General features: G+C 42.9%; 1 protein-coding gene across 1 annotated transcript in view; it reads right to left on the reverse strand.

Moving 5' to 3' along the window:
* TBCB (tubulin folding cofactor B) overlaps positions 1 to 22,635 on the reverse strand; it is a 143,998-nt gene that overhangs the window by 49,765 nt on the left and 71,598 nt on the right. Inside the window, exon 3 of the mRNA XM_029571028.1 lies at positions 21,670 to 21,766. Within this exon, the coding sequence (XP_029426888.1) occupies positions 21,670 to 21,766 (97 nt within the window). The remainder of the gene's footprint in view (positions 1 to 21,669; positions 21,767 to 22,635) is intronic.

Genomic DNA, 22,635 nt, shown 5'->3' on the forward strand with positions numbered 1-22,635 from the left:
GCATGAGAAAAAATACCAGCTCCTTTAACACAAGACCAAAGCAAGTTTACTTACAAACCCCTAGATTTATCAAAATGCTATAAATATGGTGGAAACAGCGCCCATGATAAAAAAAAAAAAAAGGGTGGTGCATGGTTAGGCTAATTACCCTGCTCCTTTGCACTATTTTTCACTTCACATGCTGATTAATATATTGCATGGCTTAATCTATATGGGGGAGGGGGGGGGGCAAAAAAGAGAGAGAGAGATCAGTATAACATTCTATATATGTACCACTGTATTAGGAGCACTTTCAATTGGGGTGGGCTTCAGAAGGTGAGGTGGGGTCTGGGAGGTGTTGTAACAAACATTCTAAGATATTCATAGTAGTATTAACATCCCTAAACATTTGCAGTCATTAGAATGGATGAAAAGAACAAGAGGAGTTGATTTGTACAATGCTGCAGCCCTATCGTAAAATGATAAATGACCCTGTATAAATGGGACTCTCAGTAGACAGCAAGATGAATTAGCCATGACATAGGGGTGATGTCATCCAGCTGTGCCGAATGGACATATTTCTCTAGTTCAGTAAAATTACTACTGAGCATATGTAGAAGTCCGCTTAGCTAATTATCCAGTGTGCAAGCTGCCTCATAAGCCACTAAGTCCATTTATTAAGCTCAGCTAAGTAGTCAACTCTCCAGGAAGGCAAGTAGGCATTAAGCATGGCTAATTCATGAGTACCCAGTTTATGGTAAATAAACTTGCTTTCCCCGTCAATGACCAAGGCTGAATTAGCGATGATATGAGAGTACCACCAAACTGAAGGTTGCAGCAGAGCACTTACTGAAAAGCATGCATGCTGTAGTTACATTATGGAAGGTTCCATATTAGGAGCTACCACCCAGGAAAAGGATCTAGGCATCATAGTGGATAATACATTGAAATAGTCAGCACAGTGTGATGTGGAGTCAAAAAAGCAAACAGAATGTTAGGAATTATTAGGAAGGGAATGGTGAATAAAACAGAAAATATCATAATACCTCTGTATTGCTCCATGGTGAGACCGCACCTTGAGTACTGTGTACAGTTCTGGTCATCGCATCTCAAAAAAGATATAGTTGCACTGGAGAAGGTACAGAGAAGGGCAACCAAAATGATAAAGGGGATGGATCAGCTCCCCTGTAAGGAAAGGCTAAAGAGGTTAGAGCTGTTCAGAAGAAACAGCTGAAGGGGGATAAGATAGAGGTCTTTAAAAGCGTTGCTCCCCCTTTTAACCCGTTCATTACTCAGCTCACTATTTATTAATCCGATCCAGTATTACCAAACTGTATCAAGTTGTTATCCTGTTCACTGTATATCAATTCGTTCCAGTGTTACCAAAATTTTTAAGTTGTTATCTTGTAAACCGGAGTGAAGGCTTCCCGCTATACTTCGGTATATAAAAACCTCGAAATAAATAAATAAATGAGAGGTTTAAAATAGGTATATGTGAATCTGTTATTTACTCTTTTGGATAAGAAGGATTGGGGGCACTCCATGAAGTTAGCAAGTAGCACATTTAAAACTAATCAGAGAAAATTCTTTTTTCACTCAACGCACAATTAAACTCTGGAATTTGTTGCCAGAGGATGTGGTTAGGGAAGTTAGTGTAGCTGGGTTTAAAAAAGGTTTGGATATGTTCTTGGAGGAGAAGTCCATTAACTGCTATTAATTAAGATGACTTAGAAAATAGCCACTGCTATTTATTTATTTTTTATTTATTTTAGTTTTTTCTATACCGGCATTCGTGAGAGTATCACATCATGCCGGTTTACAATAAACAGGGGGAGTGATAAAAGTTACAGTGAATGAAATAAATAACATGTGCTGAATGGAAACATTATTATTACAGGCATCAGTAGCATTGGATCTATTTAGTGTTTAGGTACTTGCCAGGCACTTGTAGCCTGGATTGGCCACTGATGGAAACAGGATCCTGGGCTTGATGGACCCTTGGTCTAACCCAGTATGGCAATTTCTTATGTTCTTAACCCAGATCACCACAAGGAGAGTTGACTACTGGGTTAACAGGCTGTGCAAAACTTCATGTCCAAAGTTACTGTTATTTATTGAAACATTTTCCAGACAGTAGTGGGATGTGAAGGTGTATTCGCAGATACCCCAACTTTGCAGATGTTTTCGATAAAACAGCTCTCAGAACATCTGACTTGATGAGCTTTGACACACTATAATCTGAAGATTAGCCAATGTATTGCATAGCACAATACAGGCCTCTAAGCCAGTTGGAAATATCTTTGGCATTACTACACCAATTCATTTCCACAATTTCTATTCCGCTGATCCACTAATCTCAGCAGATTACAATCAACATACACAGTCAAGCATAACCAAACCTTACTCAAAACAAAACAGAAACATGCCAAAACAACTAAAAAGCAACATTGTATAACACCTCTTGGGAAAGTTAAAAAAACCAAAAACATAGCTTAAAAGATCGAGCAATACTCAGTCTGAGAAGGCTAGAGAAAAAGAGATATGTCTAAGTTCTTTTTAAAATGAGAACGATCACTCTCTGCTCTAACAGATGCAGGAAAGCTGTTCTAGAAAGCAGAGCCTCAGATACAAATTCTGTTGGGATCAAAGGAAAAGAATAGTTGAGAAGGCTGACAATGAAGCTGTGTGGTAATGGGAGAAGCCACCATCTAGGAAGCAGCCCATTATCTACAAAACAAAGAAAAACAAAAAAAAGTCTGTTTACCTTAGCAATCTTTTCCCAAGTCAAAGTTTAAACAAACTGTCAAAGCATACACTTCACTTAAATACCTTTCTCAACCCTTCTGGACCCCGACTTCTTATCCCCTGGTGAAGGGAAACTCCCTAGGACCAGAATCCCTTGCTAGGCTGGCTCTTAAGGAGGAATGGGCCAGATAGTTGAGGCCATCCTTTAAAGTGTTCTGGGAAAGCTTTCTATATACATTCTCAGCTCAGCCTTCCTAGAGTGAGCACCTGCCTGTAAACTAGAGACACTTCTCTTGATAGAAGTCTGCTTTGGTGTTTTCTTTTCCTGCTCTATGCCGATTCTTGGAGTTGAAGGGTTGGAAAGCCGGAAATCATCTCATGACTCTCACATTACACTCCTTGTTTTTGTTTCATCCAGAGAAAAGCAGAATTGCCACCTTAGGAAGCAATACCAAAAGGGCTCTAAGGCCCACTTGACCACCAAGCCTCTTTCTCGACTGAATATTGCCTCTCATGGAACATTAGCTTCTAATACCATAGGGTGTTCTTATCCATCTTTCTCTTGGGACAAAACTGCCCCTAAACCTACCTCTGAGGTGTTAGTCTATACCATAAATGACTTAGCACAGGTTTTAAACATATCAATTTTTTTAAACCCTGGAAGGCCTCCTCAGCTTCTGTGGACTTCTGGACCTTCTTCATTAACAGCCACATGAGCGGTTAGGCTTTCTCTGAGAAAGTGGGTATGAAAATTCTATAACACCATACGAGGTGTTTTTGTTTGTGGGATTGGCATCTGCGTGATTGCCTCGCCTTTCCAGGTCTACAGATAGACCTTCCAAGGGCATAGCCGAGATACTGGACTTCTTGCCCCCTTTCCCTGGCAGATACCTCTTGCTTTCCCTAGACTTGTTAGCACAGTCTGGAATTGGTTTAAATGTGTCTTCCAGTCTGGGCTATAGACGATGATGTCATCAAGGTAGGCAGCTGCATAAGCTTGGTGTGGCCTCAAGGGGTGATCAACTAAGCCCTGTGGAGCCTAAGAGGCAGAACTGTTAACTGGAAAAGTCCATCCGGTGTGAAGAAAAAGCCTTATTTGCTGCTGGGGTGAGGGGGACTTTCCAAAATCCCTTCATGAGGTCTAATGTGGAAATAAACTGGGCTGATCCCAGATACTCAAGAAGTTCATCAACTAGTGGCATTGGGTATGCATCAAGTTTTGAAACCTCTGACTTTTCTGAAGTCTATACAAAACCTGATGCTACCATCAGACTTTGGTATCAAAATGATGGATGCAGACAAGCCACTATTAGACTCTTCCGATACTCCAAGTCAGAGCATTTCCTTTACTTTGGCCTCAATAACATGACATCTGGCCTCAAGAATCCTGTACAGCCATTGCCAAACTACAACTCTGGGAGGTGTGATGCTATGCAAGTTGCGAGAACCTTATAGGTTTGAGAAGATGATATTCCGGTGCACCAACCAACCTAAATCGGCTTTTTGTGAGGTGGAGAGTTGATCTCCAAAAGGAACTTGGAGTAGGTTTGTGTTAATGGAGGCTTCTGGATCAAATTCCTCTACATGAACAAGTTCATACATCAGAACAACCCACTTTTTCAGTAGGTTTATTTCGAATATCTGAGTTTTCTTCCGCTTATCCAGTTGGGCTATTTTGTAGTCCACAGTTTTCTCTTTACTTCATATGAATTAAGCTCTGGAATTTGTTGCCAGAGGATGTGGTTAGTGCAGTTAGTGTAGCTGGGTTCAAAAAAGGTTTGGATAAGTTCTTGGAGGAGAAGTCCATTAATGGCTATTAATCAATTTTTCTTAGGGAATAGCCACTGCTATTAATTGCATTAGTAGCATGGGTTCTTCTTAGTGTTTGGGTAATTGCCAGGTTCTTGTGGCCTGGTTTTGGCCTCTGTTGGAAACAGGATGCTGGGCTTGATGGACCCTTGGTCTGACCCAGCATGGCAATTTCTTATGTTCTTATCCTTGCTATCAGGATGATAATTTGCTCTTTGAAGATGGAAGGAGGACAAGAATGCAATCGCCCAGCTGTAATTGCCATTGTATTGTGAAGCGATTGTACACTTAGGTTTGGATAGCCTGATGCTCTCTAGGCACAAGCATGTAGCCTCCCCTGCCTCTTAGCCATTCTTGGAAAATGTAATAGACTAAGTTCTGTCCAAAGGTTGGTTCCTCTTCCCAAGTCTCCCGAGCTATATCAGGGATGCCTCTTGGTCTTACCCTATACGCAAACTAAAAAAAAAAAAACCCCTGTCAAGCTCTGGAGCACTTTAGATTGCAAACACGTAGGGTAACAAGTCCCAGTTCTTGCCATCTTCTGCCTCAAATTTTCTCAACATCTGCTTGAGGGTTTTGGTTTTTTTTTAAGCATTCAACCAGGTGCTCAGTTTGTGGATGATAAAACAAGGTCCATAGAGTTTTTACTCCATGTAAGATGTAAAGTTGATTGGTTACCTTGAAAATGAATGGAGCTCCCTGATCAGGCCAAACCAGGAAAAAAAACCTCCATTAGACCAATCACCATCTTTTGGGTTTTTATATTTCATAAAGGTACTGACTGTGGCTACCTTATGGCACAATAGATGACTAAGATACACCTAGTCCCTTGGGTACATCTTTCTAGGGGTCCCATTAGGTCCATGGCCAACCTTTCAAAAGGGGTCGCTATAATGGGTATTGGTACAAGGGAAGCTGCTTGTACCCTCACAAGTTTGGTTAGCAGATCTTCTAAAGCAAATACCTCTGGAAATGCTAGTTCATTATTGTTGGGGCTACGCGATCTCACTGTGATCCAATTCCACAGGGTTAAAAACTCTGGATAGCCCATCTAATCACTATCAGGTCAATCCAGTAACGCGTGGTAGGAAGAGCTGCGTTAGTGCCCGGCGCACCGCGGTTGCCGCACGCACAGTCCAGCTCACCTACCGCTCGATCCTGTATGTAAATAGCTTGCAAATACAAGCTGCGTCTAAGAAGCGTCCATGAAGCGTTAGGCCCGCGTAACCCATTTTACTGTATAGAGCGCTATACAGCGCCTATACAGTAACCTGGGTGCGTGGGCCTAACACTTCACGGACACGCTGTTATCTGTCATTTCAAATGACATTTAAAATGACAGGTACTAGGAAGTGGACGGTTCTCCTACGCTCACCTGCCCTGGCCGCGTCAATGGATGCTGGTCTCCGGGGCAGCCCCAGTCCTCTCCCCCCTCCTCCCGAAGCAACAAAAGCAGAAAAAATCTAAAAAGCGAAACGAAGTGGACAGTCGGGATTGCCAGTCCTCTCTCCCCTCCTCCCGAAGCAAGGCTGCTTTACTTTACTGGATTGACCTGACATGCTTTGAAGCTTTCCCGTATTTTTTCTTCCCCTCCCTCCACTTTCTTCCAGCACTTTGCCTGTTTTCTTTTGAGGGACTCTCTTTTCACTACTTCAATTCCCTGCTCCACCCAGCAGCTAAGGCCTCCTCCCTCCTCACAGTCCCATATGTAAAGCAACGACTAACTTTTTTTTTCGCAGCCGCTCGAGATTGCCAGTCCTCTCTCCCCTCCTCCCGGAGCAAGGCGCGAAAAGCAGCCTTGCTTCGGGGAGGAGGGGAGAGAGGACTGGCAGTGTAAAGCAACGACTTACTTTTTCGCAGCCCTCCTCCGAAGACGGACATCGGCAGAGATGGACATCGGCTCCCCTGCCTCCCGGAGGCGAAGATGGATGCCTGCACGGGCGAAAGCGGCCCCTGTGCGTGCAATTGGGCCGCTCAAGACGTGACGTCACATGCCGTGACGCCAAACGTTGTGACGTCACGCCTTGAGCGGCCCAATTGCACGCATAGGGGCCGCTTTCGCCCGTGCAGGCGTCCATTTTCGCGGGCAGCTGGAGGCAGGGGAGCCGCGGTCGTCCTCGCCGATGTCCGTCTCCGGAGGGGGGCTGCAAAAAAAGTAAGTCGCTTCGTCGCTTTACACTGCCAGTGCTCTCTCCCCTCCTCCCGGAGCAAGGCTGCTTTTCGCGCCTTGCCTCGGGAGGAGGGGGAGAGAGGACTGGCAATCCCGAGCATAGGATTGCCTTCCGAGTAAGTTCCCTTTACCATCACACATTGTCTTCTGTCCTTCAACCAGTTTGCTATCCATGCCACCACCTTGGCACTCACTCCCAAGCTTCTCGTTTTATTCACAAGCCTCCTGTGCGGGACTGTATCAAAAGCTTTGCTAAAATCCAAGTAGATGACATCAAGTGCTCTTCCTCGATCCAATTCCTTAGTCACCCAATCAAAAACGTTTATCAGATTAGTCTGACAGGACCTTCCCTTGGTGAAACCATGCTACCTCTGGTCCATCAATTCTGCTGCTTTCAGATAGTTCACTAATCTTTCCTTCAGCAGCAACTCCGATACTTTTCCCAACACCAAGGTGAGGCTAACTGGCCTGTAGTTTCCAGCCTCCTCTCTGCTCCCACTTTTGTGAAGCGGGACCACCGTCGCTCTTCTCCAATCACTCGGCACCACTCCAGTTTCCAGGGAGCTATTGAACAGGTCACACAGCGGAGCCGCCAGCACATCCCTGAGCTCCCTCAGTATCCTGGGATGAACCTCATCAGGCCCCATGGCTTTGTCCACCTTCAGTTTTCCTAGCTCTTCCTATACATTCTCTTCCGTAAACGGAGTTTCATCCATTCCGCTTCCCTCCAGTTTCTTGTTAACTAGCGTCGGTCCTTCTCCGGGGTCTTCTTTAGTGAATACCGAACTGAAGTATTCGTTTAATATTGCTGCCATTTCTTCATCTGTCTCCTCCCATTGATCCTTTTCACCTTTCAATTTCAGTATACCACTTTGGAATTTTCTCCTTTCACTGATGTATCTGAAAAATGTTTTGTCACCTCGCTTTACCTCTTTGGCAATCCTTTCTTCCGCTTGAATTTTCACTTTCTTCGTCTCCCTTAGTTCCACCAGATATTCTTCCTTGTGCTCCTCTCTTTGGGATTCTTTATATTTTTTGAACGCTGTTCTTTTATTTTTTCTGCCACCTCCTTTGAGAACCAGATAGGTTTCATTTTTCTCTTGCTTTTCTTCACTTTTCTGCCTTGGTAATTGCTCCTTTTAGTTTGGTACACTGTTGTTCCACATCTCTCTCGTTCTTCCAGCTTTCTAGTTCTTCCTCCAGGTACTTCCCCATTTTATCAAAGTCCGTGTTTTTGAACTGCAAAACTCGGATCTTCGAGCTACATCGCCGTATCCTATTGTGATATGAAACCATACCGTATGATGACCACTGGTGCTGAGGTGGGCACCTACCTGGCATTAGAGACATTATCTCCAATAGTGAGAACTAAATCGAGTATAGCTCCCTCCCTCGTGGGTTCCATTACCTTTTGTTTGAACAGAGCCCCTTGCAGGGTATCATCCACCATCTCTCTACTACTGTTAGATTCTGCAGAAGGGATTCTCCAGTCTACATCCGGCAGATTAAAATCTCCAATCACCACTTCTCCCTTCTTTCCCATCTTTTGGATGTCTTCAACCAGATCTTTGTCAAGCTCTTCCATTTGATTTGGAGGCCTGCAAACCACTCCAATAAAAACAGAAGCCCCCATCATCTTTTTTTTTAGGTCGGCCCATAGTGCTTCTTCTTTGCCCCATCTTCCTTGCAGCTCAGATGCTTGAATATTGTTTCTGACATAAAGAGCAACTCCTCCCCCTTTCCTGTCCTCTCTGTCCTTCCTTAACAAGTTATAGCCCGGTATTGCTGTATCCCAATCATGAGATTCCGTGAACCACATCTCCGTGACAGCAACAACGTCCAAGTCCGCCTCCACCATTAGGGCTTGAGATCTGGAATTTTATTGCCCAAACTACGAGCATTTGTGCTCATAGCTTTCCAGCTTTTCTCGTTCAGATTACTGCTTTTCTTGGACTCCTTTTGTGACTTAGTTGAGTTTTGTTATCCACTTCACCCTTTTCCATTGCATTTGTATTTGGAGGGGGGGGTGACATTCTAATTTCTTTCTGCCACCCCCGGCATCTAGTTTAAATGCCTTATGACATAGGATATGAATTTATCTCTTATGATTCTTTTTCCTGCCGCAGACAGATGTAAGCCATCTTTGACATATAGCTTTTTGTTGTTCCATACACGGCCCCAGCCCCCAATAAATCCAAAACTTTGTTCCTTACACCAGGATTTGAGCCATACATTGAAGTTATCAGTACACAGCAGCAAGAGTTTTAACCGGGAAAAACAAAAGAGAACATATCACAGAAACACTGATTGAACTATACTGGCTTCCGATCAAACAAAGAATCCATTACAAAACATTGTGCACCATACATAAATTACTACATAACGAAAACGCTGACTGGTTAAATACAGCCCTCCGAGTACATATCCCTAACAGAAACCTAAGGTCAGCAAACAAAGCCCTCCTGACAATACCATCAGTCAAAACAGCAAGACTAACACAAGTAAGAGAGAGGGCACTATCATTGGCAGGACCCATACTATGGAACTCCATGCCCTTGGATTTAAGACTACAAAAAAAACAGCAAAACCTTTAGAAAAAGTTTGAAAACCTGGCTATTTAAACAAGCCTTCCAGAAAGAAGAGGGAGAATAGAAGCCAGGGATGGGCAAAGCACGAACAATTAAACAACCATACACACTGCAGAAATTCACTAAGTGTGTAGTTTTTTTTTAAGATATAGCACACCACTATTAATGGATAAGTTACATTTGTAAAATTAGCTCTATAATAAAAAATGAGAATGAAAGACCTGGACATGATTAATCACATTTAACAAATAACTTTGATAACAAACTATGTTACCGAACCTTATGGCACCTATGTAAATGTACAAATGGAAGTATCACTACTTGTATGTGCCTTAATGTAAACCGTTGTGACAGTCCCCACCAAACAACGGTATAGAAAAGACTTAAAATAAATAAATAAAATAAATATGGCTTAGTCTCTCCTTCCCCTGAACAGGTAACACTTCTGAAAAGGCAATGGTTGTGGCCATGTGACTAATATGCTTTGCTAGAAACTGGAAATCTCTCCGCACCGCTTGGATGCTGTTACTAGCAAGGTCGTTGGTTCCCAGATGGATAATATCAGCTTTAGAGTCTTTGCATTCTTCTTGGATCGATTTGACTATCTGAAAGGCATTTCTGCTGGCCGATGATCCTGAGAGGCATTTAATTGTAGTGTTTCCCTCTAGAAGAGTTCCCAAATTAGTGCCTCTGATGACAGTCACCCAGCACAATGAGCTTTCTTCTTTGGTTATCGATTGTATTTTGGAATTTCTGTATACATTGGGTTTCTTCTTTCTTTTCAGATACCACGTCAATCTCTTTCACCAGAGCTATGGGATACAGATAAGGCGTTTTCTACTTGTGTCACTTGAGAGAGTGTGTGTTTCTGCATCACCGGTCTTACTCTAACAGAGCCCACCGTAATCATGTTAATTTCTGGGTTCCTTGTCGCCCTGTGTAAGTGTGGGGGGGGGGGGAGAGGGGAGACGTGGGCTACACAATGGTGTAAGAATGGGTGTCTGTGGATCACAGATCTTATCCTACCTGAGCCCATTGTAAACCTCTTTTTTCTTGAGTTTTGTTTTTTTCTGTGGTAATGAGGAATTAATTTTGGAATACAGTGAAGTGGGTGAAACTTTCTTTATTGCAGATAATTCTGCTTTAGCCAGCTCCTTTTTGAGGGAAGAGAGTTCTAAACAAATGGATTGGATTGGATTGGATTGTGTTAACTTGGATGTGCCCACAGGTGGCACATCCAAGCTACAAGATCACTTCCTGCCATTCTGTGGTGATGTCTCTTTCTAGGTGACCATGCTCCTCCAAAGCAGAACACAGACTGTTAGTAGAGCAGTCCCAACTCCAGTCTATGTCACTGAAGATCACCTCTATATACCTCTCTCTGCTTGTCTGTGCTCCTCTAAGTCTGCCATTCTGACCTCCAGAAATCAAACTCGCTCTCTGAGAGCCAGGAGCTCTTTGCACCAGGTGTGCATATACAACCTCTCACCAACTGGCAGATAAATCATACATGTGACACTCTATGCAAAAGACTGGATAGCCCCCCCCATCTTGGACTACTGTCTGCACATTTTAGCTTTTGATCTGCTAAATAAGTTAGGTTTCTTAGATTAGTTTGGTGATTTGTTTACAAGTCTCCTATATAAACCAACTGTTTATTTGTAACTTTGATCAGTTTCAATCAAGTATGTACTTTTGTGTGAAGCCACTAATTGACTGCCTATCAGAAACTTTTCCCAATTAAGCCTGGCATGGATGGAAGGGAAGAAAAGGGGGGGGGGGGGGGGGGCTGGAATGTGTCCTTTGCAACATGCTCAGCTCTTGCAGGGTCCTGGAAAAGAACTCAGGCAGTCTATATACCAATATGCACTCTATTAGGCCAGTAGTCCAGCCCCAATACAATTCTCAGCACAAAACACTTAGAAAAATTAAGTCAATGTATGAAAATAAAACAATACAAACTGTGTTTCTATAGAAAGCAGGATGAATTAGCAAGACATCATGGGTGACATCATCAGATAGCACCATCTCTCTAGCTCTTTTGGACATGCATGGGAGTTCCTACCTAGCTTTAGCTAGGTATACTCTCCAGGGAAATGGGTGGGTATTAAAAAAGGGGAGCCTCAAGATGAGGGTTGGCTGAGGAGCACTTACTGAATAAAGTAAAGTAATCTAGCTTCCCCCGTGGAGAGGAGGTGAACGGGCTTAACAAAACTACTTGGACAAAGTTACTCTAACTTCATGAGAGATTAACCAGACGTACTGGGATATAAAGGAGTGCACAGATGACAGTCACAGCAACTGAAATAGCCCTGGCTCTCACCCAATGAGCCTTGATAGAGACCAGAAACTGAAATCCAGCCAATGTCTAACAATGTGTGATGGAGACCACCTGTAAATTGGATCTGTTGGGAATCACATGACAAGCAATGGCAGTATCCTCTTAAAGTAATAAGCTTTTGCACAGTCCAGCATGTGAATGACCTTTTTTTTATGCATTAGATTTTGGGAAAAAATGAATAAAACAATAGCTTTGCTCAGATGAAAAGCAGAAAACACTTTAGAAAGAAATTTAGAATAGGTGCAAAAGAATCACTCTGTTGTAGGGACTGGAAGGAAAGAATGAGATAATTCCTGAAGTTCACATACTCTTCTGGCTGCAGAGAAAACCACAATAAACACCACCTTCCACTTTAGCAACTTCAATGAAGTTGATTCCAACAGCTCATAAGGAGGCTTCATCAGTTGTGCTAAGATGACAGAGGTTACAAGACACAAGGGTTTTCAGAACTGGTGGCTTTGTATACTACAAAACCTTCATGAACTCTGATACAAAAGAATGTAGAAAGATTGGATGTTCGTTCCACTTGAAGGTCATACACGACTAAGGCATTCAGGTGCATTTTCACTGATTACGTACTGAGATCTGATTAAGATAAGAACAAATACTAAAGTAGATCCTTGGAGGCACAAGCAACATGGTCCAGAGAATCTGCCTGGCACCAAGAGGGAATTGCTGCCATTTAAAACTGAGCATTGTGCTAGCTAAGATCACAATATCTTCAATCTACCTTTAAAATTGCCAGTGAGGAATCTATCAAACTTTTGAGTACTCAACATCCGTCAAGTTGAGGGAGTGGAGGTGTGGATGATGTAGATGACCTTCCTCCTGCATTAGCAGTGTTGGATCAGTACACAGGGAAATCAGAAGGTGGACTAACCCTCGGAGGTAAGAGTACCATATCTGTCTGGACCAAGTGATGAGGACCATTACAGTTTTTTTTATCTGTTAGAATCTCTCTCTTAGTTAGTGTCACTAATAATCTGTTTAGATCAGTGGTTCTCAACCTTTTTTCTGTCAGGACACACCTGACAGATGGTTCTCACATGCGTGACACACTGACCCATGATAGTCACGGGGCTAGATGTAAAAGTACAGTTTGCATCCATGGGAACCCCCCTGACCCACAATAATGGATGTATAAAATAAGGATCCTATATAAAGTACTCACCGTAATTCATAAATCCATTCACAATATCTCTCCTCTTCAATTATGTAACCAACTACGCCCTCACTCCTCCTCTAGACCCATCAGAGGAGCATATAAAGGCACACTCTATGTACCTTCAACAAAATCCTCGCATCATAAACGTGCCATATCTACAGCAGGCCCCATTCAATGGAATGCGCTCCCACCAGACATTCGGCTTGAGTTCTGCCACTCTTCATTCAAAAAAAAACTTAAAACCTGGCTCTTTAGCCAAGCTTTTCCAGGACCATGATCATCATTTTTTCCCCTCCAACCAGCAAGAACATATCTTCTTCACAAACCCCCATTTTCCATACCACTACCTACTTCGGTATCTAATCTCTTGCTGCAGGACACTTGAGACGTTCTCACTTATACGTTATTTTTATGCTCAATAAGACCTGTCAACTTAATTGTTTAAGTCTTTTTTTTTTTTTTTTTTCTCCTTTATCTTTTGGTCATCAATGTTACAACGTTATCATTAAATTTTGAACTTATGTACACTGTTCCAAGTTTCATAACCTTGTTCTATGTAATGCCTTTTGGCAATTTTCATGTTCTGTTTCAATGTAAACCGATGTGATCTTTATTTCATATAGGAACACCGGTATATAAAAATCTAAAAATAAATAAATAAATAAATAAATAAATAAATAAATAAATAAATGTAAAGCAGAATTATGACATTCCCCATACAACTCACCCTACAAAAAAAGACATTCTGGTTCTGGTGTCATCTCAGTAACAGCAACTCAAACTCCTTATACTTCCAGGCTCAATAGCCCTACTTATGAAAAGACAGCAGTTTACCACCAATGCATGTCGTCTTGAGAAAACACAACAAATAAGACCGATACAAACGCTTACATGCTAGTAAAATATCTCATCTCCGTAACAGACACAGAACCGACCTAACATACTCCCAGGATCTGTAGTAATGCACATAAACTAATACGCACACAGTTACACCTGTATTATGGAATACAAAACAGGAGCAACCCTATCTATGAAAAGGCAACACTACAAATATTAAATCAGACCCTAAAAACCAATATACCTCTTATTAGGAAAACAGAACTAGCAAGCAGCTATAGATCCCCACACAGAAATAATTGTAAAACTATACTAATAAGCAGAATAAATGTTTTAAAACAGCTATGAACAGAATAACATCCAACAATTAAAAACTCATAAAAACTATTAAAAATTCTTCAAACACCAATAAAATATTTCAAAAAAAGCAGACACATCACATAATATTAAATAATTAAAATGGCAGTCAATCAAGAAAAATAAACTTAAAAAGCCACCTTTACTTACCCCCTCCAGCAGCTCTCCTACTCCTCTTCCATGCAGGCCGTAGCACACAGCAGAAGCAGCAGTAGAGGCTAAGCTCTATACTCATGGTCCTCTTCCTTAGTGCCCATGTTTCTCACACACACACCATACCAGTCATGCCCCCATGACCAGTTTCTGTGTCTCACACACCAATCATCTCCCAAACAGTATTTGACACACACACCAGTCACCTTCCTGAACAGTTTCTCTCATGCCATACACACACACAGGCTTCCCACTCCCGTGTTCTACTTACATTTACGGGCTTCTCACTCTCATACTCACTTTCTCTGTCTCACACACAATCACCAGTCTCTCACTCCCATGCTTGTTATCTCCACATGCACAGGCTTCTCATTCCCATAATCACTTTCTTTCTCTCTCACACACACACACACCAGTCACCTGATCTCTCTCATGCATACACACAGGCTCCCACTTCCATGTTCTCTTTCAGATATACAGGCTTCTCACTCCCATGCTGTGTCTCACACACACCCAGGTTTCTCACTCCCATGCTCACTCTTCACATGCACAGGGTTCTCATTCCCATAATCACTTTCTCTCTCTCTCTCTCTCTCTCACACACACGTCACCTGACCTCTCTCATGCATACACACACAGGCGTCCCACTTCCATGTTCTATCTTACATATACAGGCTTCTCCCTCCCATGCTGTGTCTCACACACACCCAGGTTTCTCACTCCCATGCTCACTCTCTTCACATGCACAGGCTTCTCATTCCCATAATCACTTTCTCTCTGTTAAACACACACACACACACACCAGTCTCTCTCATTTCCATGCTCGCTCTCCACTGCACAGGCTTCTCATTCCCTGAATCACATTCTTTCTCTCACATTCACACACACAGTCATCTTACCAACCAGTCTCTCTCTCATGCCTGCACACACACACATAGGCTTCCCACTCCCATGCTCTCTCTCACATAATCAGGCTTCTCACTCCCATGCTTTCTTTCACACACACCCCCACACCAGGCTTCTTACTCCCATGCTTTCTCACATACCCAGATTTCTCACTTCCATGCTTTTTCTCTTTCACACATACACACACACACGTCACATCCCTGACTGTCTCACACACACACCAGTCATCTCCTTGAGCCATCACTTTCATTGTCTCACATATACACATATCAACTCTCTGACCAGTTTCTCTCAATCACACACATGCTTCTCAATCAAATACATTCTCTCACCACTGGCTGGCTGGCGGCTTTCCCCTTTGTTCTGGTTTAAAAGCTGCTCTATCTCCTTTTTAAAGGTTAGCGCCAGCAGTCTGGTTCCACCCTGGTTAAGGTGGAGCCCATCCCTTTGGAAGAGACTCCCCCTTCCCCAAAAGGTTCCCCAGTTCCTAACAAAACTGAATCCCTCTTCCTTGCACCATCGTCTCATCTGCGCATTGAGACTCTGGAGCTCTGCCTACCTCTGGTGACCTGCGCGTGGGAACAGGGAGCATTTCAGAGAATGCTACCCTGGAGGTTCTGGATTTAAGCTTTCTACCTAAGAGCCTAAATTTGGCTTCCAGAACTTCCCTCCCACATTTTCGTATGTTGTTGGTGCCCATATGTACCATAACAGCCGGGTCCTCCCTAGCACTGTCTAAAATCCTATCTAGGTGACGTGTGAGGTCCGCCACCTTTGCACCAGGTAGGCATGTTACCAGGCGATCCTCACGCCCAGCAGCCACCCAGCTGTCTACATTACTAATAATCGAATCACCAAATATGATGGCCGATCTAACCCTTCCCTCCTGGGCAGTAGGACTTGGGGAGATATCCTCAGTGTGAAAGGACAATGCATCACCTGGAGAGCAGGTCCTTGCTACAGGATCCTTTCCCGCTGCACCAGGTTGATGCTCTCCAATCATGAGACCTCCTTCCTCCAAGGCAGCACCAGGGCTGCCAGTCTGAAGTTGGGACTTGGCTACTATGTCCCTGAAGGTCTTATCTATATACCTCTGTCTGCCTCAGCTCCTCCAGGTCTGCCATTCTAGCCTCCAAAGATCGGACTTGTTCTCCAAGAGCCAGGAGCTCTTTGCATCGCATGCACATGTACAATTTCTCACCAGCGAGAAAAAAATCATACATCTGACACTCGATGCAAAAAACTGGGAAGCCTCAATTGGAGACAGGCAAAAAAGGTTTTAGAGGAAACAGCATTTTGTAACTGTAATTCCTGAAACATCAACATGACTCCCTGGGAGTCCACTAGCTGTAATACAGATACTACGCCCTGCTCCGCCCACTAATGGAATAGCGAGCTTTGAAGGCCTGGGGTAAATTCCGCATGGTCTCTAATTGGTAGGTATACAGATACCCTCGGATTCTGCTTTAACTTGGTGCAGATATAGCTCCATGCCTTACACAATGATGTAATATTACTATGAAAACCAGTGGCAAGAGGACTCTGCGGGCATGAAGCACACATGAGGGGCTAAGTGGCTTAAGCATCTCTTTCTCTAGACCTAGGGGATAAAATGAGAGGTGTTAAATATCTAGTCTTTTACTTGACGCAAAAAGCAAGCCATGTTATATTCCTCTATGTCCGGGACCCTGAGACCCCCCTGCTGCCAAGATCCCACCAAGCAGGCTACTGTGATCAGAGCCCTCTTCCTCTTCCATATAAAATGGGAGAGCATGGCATACATTAATTGAACATCCCTCTTCTGGAGGACTGAAGGCAAAGTTTGTAGAACATATAGCCAATGCGACCATACGATCATCTTAAATAGATTTATGCATCCTGTCACTGAGAGTGTTAAATCATCCAATCTAAGAATTTAGATTTAAGGGACTTTTACAGTGTGAGAATATTTAGATCGTAAATCTGGTGGAGAGATGTTGACAACTAGATATCGGAAAGATTCCCCAGCCCATCAGAAGAATCTCTGACCCATTCCAACTGAAAATGTGCAGAATGAGCCATTGCCTCAGACTTGACATTTAGTTTAAACCCAGAAAACATGCTGAAAACTCCTCCAACAGGGCCTCCAAACAGTCCACTGGGTTGCTCAAGTGCACCAACAGATCATCTGCGAAGGCTGTTGGGTACCCACCGAGAGGCCTGAAATCTGCGCGTTACCCTGAATGACCAATAGTAAGGGCTCGAGGGTTAAGATGAATAGCATAGGTGAGAGGGGACAACCCTGCTGTGTCCCGTGATGCAGAGAAAACTCATTAGTAAGGGTGCCATTAAGCATAATTTGTGCTTTAGGTGCAGAATAAAAGAGGTGAACTACATTGAACCACTCACCTCGAAACACAAATTGTTCCAGAGTAAAGAAAAAATAGTCCAGGCCACACGATCAAAGGCCTTCTCGGCATCAAAACTAATCAACAGGGAGGGTATCCCATGAGCTGTACCCCAAGCAATAGGCGCCAGAACCTGCCGGACGTTAAAGACTAGATGACGCCCCTGCACGAACCCTACCTGATGTTCACCAATAAGCAAGGGGAGAATAAAGGCCAATCGATCACATAAATTTTAGCAAGAAATTTGACATCAAAGTTTAATAAAGATATGGGTCTGTATGAACTCAGATCGAGAGGGTATTTATCTTTTTTGGGAATGACAGTAATTAGTGCCTTATTAACATGTGGTGGAAATGCCTGTTCAAGCAGGTGTGCATAATAAAGAAGCAGTAGGGGGGCAACCCGATCTTGCAAGATTTTATAAGACTCTCCCCCGTACCCTTTGGGTCCAGGGGCCTTATAGGGAGGACCCCAAAATACCATTTCGGATTTCTTCTACGCTAAGCGGGGCATTCAGTTTTGCAAGCTGCATATCTGTGAGTTACGGAAGGATCAGTCTTTAGAAAATGTTTGCACTAGCTTCTATATTCACTGTTTGTTGAGCATAGAGATGTTGATAGTAATTTAAAAAGATCCCAACATAATCTATCATGAGAGTTAACTACTTTCTGGTTTGCATCCCGGACTGCTGCGATGTACTTAGCTCCCAGTTTGCGTTTGGCCACATGAGCCAACAATTTTCCAGCTTTGTTGCTATATTGGAAAAGCTGAAATTTATAATAGAACACAGATTTGACCGTGCGTTCATGAAGGAGCGCGTTCAGAGCCGCCAGTGAAAAAATCCATCCTGGCTGTCTCGTCCCCAAGGGCCGCTTTGCCCATCTCCCAAAAAAGAGACAGAGCATACATGTTCTTTATTATTTTGCACAAAATCATCCCAGCATTGTTGCAAAATGTCCAGAAACATATCTTTAGCGAGATACACCAGGAAACGCCAAAGGCGTTTTCCTTGTCCCCCCGTCCTCCAATGGAGGTCTATCCATATCAATGTATGCTCTGATATTGCCAAGGGGCCGATCTCTGCAGCAGTGACTTGGGAGAACAAGATGGGTGACAGCAATAGATAATCAATTCGTGATTGTGAGGCATATGCACGCAAGACATGGGTATAGGCTCTATTCGTTGGGTGATGTCCAGCAAATCTAAGTGTTTACCGAGCACTGGGATACCTTTGTGCATGGCTACTCTCTCAGTTGAGCCTGGGTTCGATTTATCCAACTGGGGGGTCACTAATAATATTTAGATCTCCACCCAAAATTCAAGGGACTGAAGATTCCTCCCCCAGCCTCTGACATAATGAACGAAAGAACCTAGCATCATATAGATTCAGGGCATAAACATTACAAATATTGATGGGATTCCCCTGAAGCAAGCCTTTGAGAATTAAAAAGCGTTCATTCAGATCACTAAATGTTGCTGTGTGCTGGAAGGACAAAGATTTAGAACTTAATACTGCCACCCCCGCTTTATGTGAACCAGAAGGCGCTCAAAAGATATCCCCCACCCACCATTTGCGAAGTTTATTATGCTTAGCATGGCTAAGATGTGTTTCTTGAAGCACTACTAGATGTGCATGGTGTCTTTTCAACATACTTAATACTTTGTCTCTTAATGGGTGATCCTAATCCACACACATTCTATGAAATAATGCGCAGCTCCTGTTTATTACTATTATCCTGCAGCCAAAATGGTGCAAACAAATCGTTTCCATAATCCAGGAGGCCAGGCCCCCCCCCCCCAGCCTAGGGTGGCCCTAATTTCTCAATCCGTTACATCCGAATTGGCTGTAGGCATCCTCTACTTTTGTAAGCAGTTCCACTCTGCAGGACTCTCCAACAACAGTGACTTTGTGGTTCAGGCAGCAAAGCGAACCGCGTGGCTTTGTAAATAGTCCACCTCGATAGGGTTCTGCCTGTAACAGTATCCCTGGGGCTCAGCTCCGGGAAATAAAAGTCCCCAAACAGTAAAAAAAAAAAAAAAAAAAAAAGACTGGTTTAGTGTATATTCCCACTTGCCATCATTTGCCGAGTAACAATGTTTCACCTTGTAATCATCCCCTGAAGGCAACCTTTCTCCTTTTCTGCTGATGCCAGGACAGCACAGTAAATGCTCCCTCAACTACCGGTTGGTATTTCTGTTCACAGTCTGGCACATTTTCCCTTTTTAACAAAACTCTTTCACAAACAAACCCAATTATAAGCCCACTGGAGTCATAGGGAGAAAAAGCAAACAAAAAGAAAAACTGCAGTAAGACACCTTTTGCAGGCCTCTTAGGCTCTAGCACAACTCATCCCTTCTCCCTACCGTTGTGCTCCAGGCAACAGCCTTCCCAGTCCTCCAAAACAAAAACAAAGCCAATGTAGTCAGAGTAACCTAACCTCAGTCTACTTCCTTCTCCATCTCAGTTTCTGCCTCTGGGCCATCCACCTCCATGTCCTCCTTCCCTTCCATGGGGCTAGCTCTCAATTTAAACTTCCCAGTGTTGTCTTGTACTTCCTCCTCCCTAATCAGGGAGGTCACGTCCCTCTCTCTCTTCCCATTGGTCTACCAGAGGCTCCAAGACCCTGGGAAATATAGTTTCCCTCCTGTCTCTTCAAGGCCTTTGCTGCCTGGATTTGCCGGGCTCTCCCTTGGGTAATCCAGTCCAGGGTTTCTTTACTAGGTAAACAGTGAGCCTCATCACAATATACAAATTAAATCTAATTCGTAAACTTCTTTTAGAGATAGAAGAGGTAAGGAATAAGCTCTGCCTATTATCTGTAGAGGAGGTAGTTTTCCTAATGGACTCTGTTAAACAAGTTTATTTGATTCAGGCAATAAAGCAAGCAAAATCTGAGCAGAGAAATTAAAAAATAAAGTCTCAAAATCAAATAATGAAAATTTAAGATTGGGGGGATCATTTGTAGTAGACGGTGCCAAAATAAGAAAGTGTTTTGCTCAGTTCTATGAAAAATTGTAAGACGCAGCTGGCACAATTGAGGAATCCAGTATTAATTATCTGAATGGGGTTGCCTATACTTCACTTATCAAGGAAGTAGGAGATAATCTAGGTAAAGCTATTACTACTGCATAAGTACTTTGGGCAATCAAGGACTTAAAAACTGGAAAGGCACCTGATATAGATGAGTTTTCCCCCAAGTTTTATCGAACGCTGAATGCACTTTCAATATCGGGTCCATAGTGTATAAAACAGCCATTTCCCTGGGCTCTACCAAACCTCTCTGGGGATGGCATCATCAAAGAGTGGGCTTGCTACTCTGGGTAACCCAGGTGCCTGTCCCTCTGAACACTGGGAGAAAAACCTTCTGCCTAAGGTACCACGAAGGGAGGCATATCCAATGAGAAATCCTGCTGTACCATCCAGAATGTCCTTCAATCTGCTGAAGGCAGAGAATACAGGCTCTCTCTGCTGCACCAACCCAAAGCACTGACCATGATGTCACAGGGGAGAGCGGCATGATCTGCCTCCATCTGCAGCTAAGGAACAGGATCCACTTGTCTGGACTGATGTAGCAGAATGAAATGGAATAAAACTTTACTGAGCTAAAGATATGGAACCACTTGGCAGAGTCATATCTATGACACAGATAACTGCATGTGACTCTGCCAAGTGGTTCCATATTTATTTATTTTAACAGTTTTTCTATACCGACATTAAAATACACATCATGTCGGTTTACATGAAAACAAAAAGGTGGAAATTACATATAACAGGGGGGGGGGGGGGGGGGGGGGGGGGGGGGAGATGGGAAGCTAAGAATGACTGGGGATCGGAAAGGGACCTCAACAAAGTAGAAGAGAGGAGTGAAACTAGAGGAACAGTAACATCTAAATAACACGGGTTAACTATTGTTCAAGTCAATAAATATATTGTTAAATAAGGTGTAGGAGTGTAAAGTTTTATTCCATTTCATCCTGCTACATCAGTCCAGACAAGTGGATCTTAGCTGCAGATGGAGGCAGATCATGCCGCTCTCCCCTGTGACATCATGGTCACAAAGGAAATAATTCAGCCTTGCTTATTGATTGAGAAGTATGCATTCAATTCAATTCAAGAAGATTTAAGGTATGAAAGCAGAACCAGGGCCTTACTACATAAGGATATCAATCTGGCATTACAAAAAATTTGCAAAATATTTCCAACTTCTATAATAACAAAAAATTTATGTTACCTGCTCTTTTATCATAAACATCATCAGATAGCTCATATTTCTCCACCCTAGACAGATCCTCAAATTCTCCAGTTCTTGTTCCACTTTTGTCAACAACCTATAGATGAAAAACACAGGTAGTAACTGCCATGTAGATCTTACAGCCTATAAAATGGTAGAGTATGTTATATCCTTGATGATCTGAAGACTAAATCAAACTGCAGGAGCATAACCTTGGCTGTGCTATAAAGCTTCCCTTTCTTGTAGTCCCTCTCTCATATTCACTACCCACAGAGCAGCATAACTGAACAGTGAGGGCTATCCCCACACTCTGCCTTGCTAATGGGCCTCAATTCTGCCCCAGCAGAAGAGTAAGAGGGTAATTCAGTTTTCATATCATCTTTAGTGAGACTGCTATAATTGCCAAATATTTAATAATTTACTTCCAAAGTGTGAATTTTTCATGATTGTGGACACCTGTTCACCAGGAACTGAACTAAAATCATGAACCAGTTTCACAAAGAACACCAAATTGTTTCAAATGGTAATGACTGACCGCCATGACTAACCAGTGCTGGATAGAAGTCAAAAACCTGGAGGTGAGTGAGATACACTGATTCTGTGCCAAGCCATCAAAGTAATCCCCTGAAATCTTTTATTTATTGCACCCCTGTTTATTTGTAAACCAGCATGATGTGATTGTTTCATGAATGCCGGTATATAAAAACCTTAAATAAATAAATAAATAAATAAAATCTGTTTTTATCCATGTGACTGTGTAGATGTAAGCAGGGAAACACTGCAAACTCAGTAGCAAATAGTTCAGAAGTAGGCATGAGGAGCACTTTCAAGCTGATGTGAAAAACAAGAGTATGAGTTCTCTTACTATTGCCTGCAAAATTTTTACTTTCTAGTTTAAGATCAAACAGACAGTTCTTAATTAAAATTATATTGAGAAACTAAGCAGCAGCTTCTTAGGACTTACAT

Source organism: Rhinatrema bivittatum, chromosome 11, assembly GCF_901001135.1.
Source record: "Rhinatrema bivittatum chromosome 11, aRhiBiv1.1, whole genome shotgun sequence".
Taxonomy (NCBI): Eukaryota; Metazoa; Chordata; class Amphibia; order Gymnophiona; family Rhinatrematidae; genus Rhinatrema; species Rhinatrema bivittatum.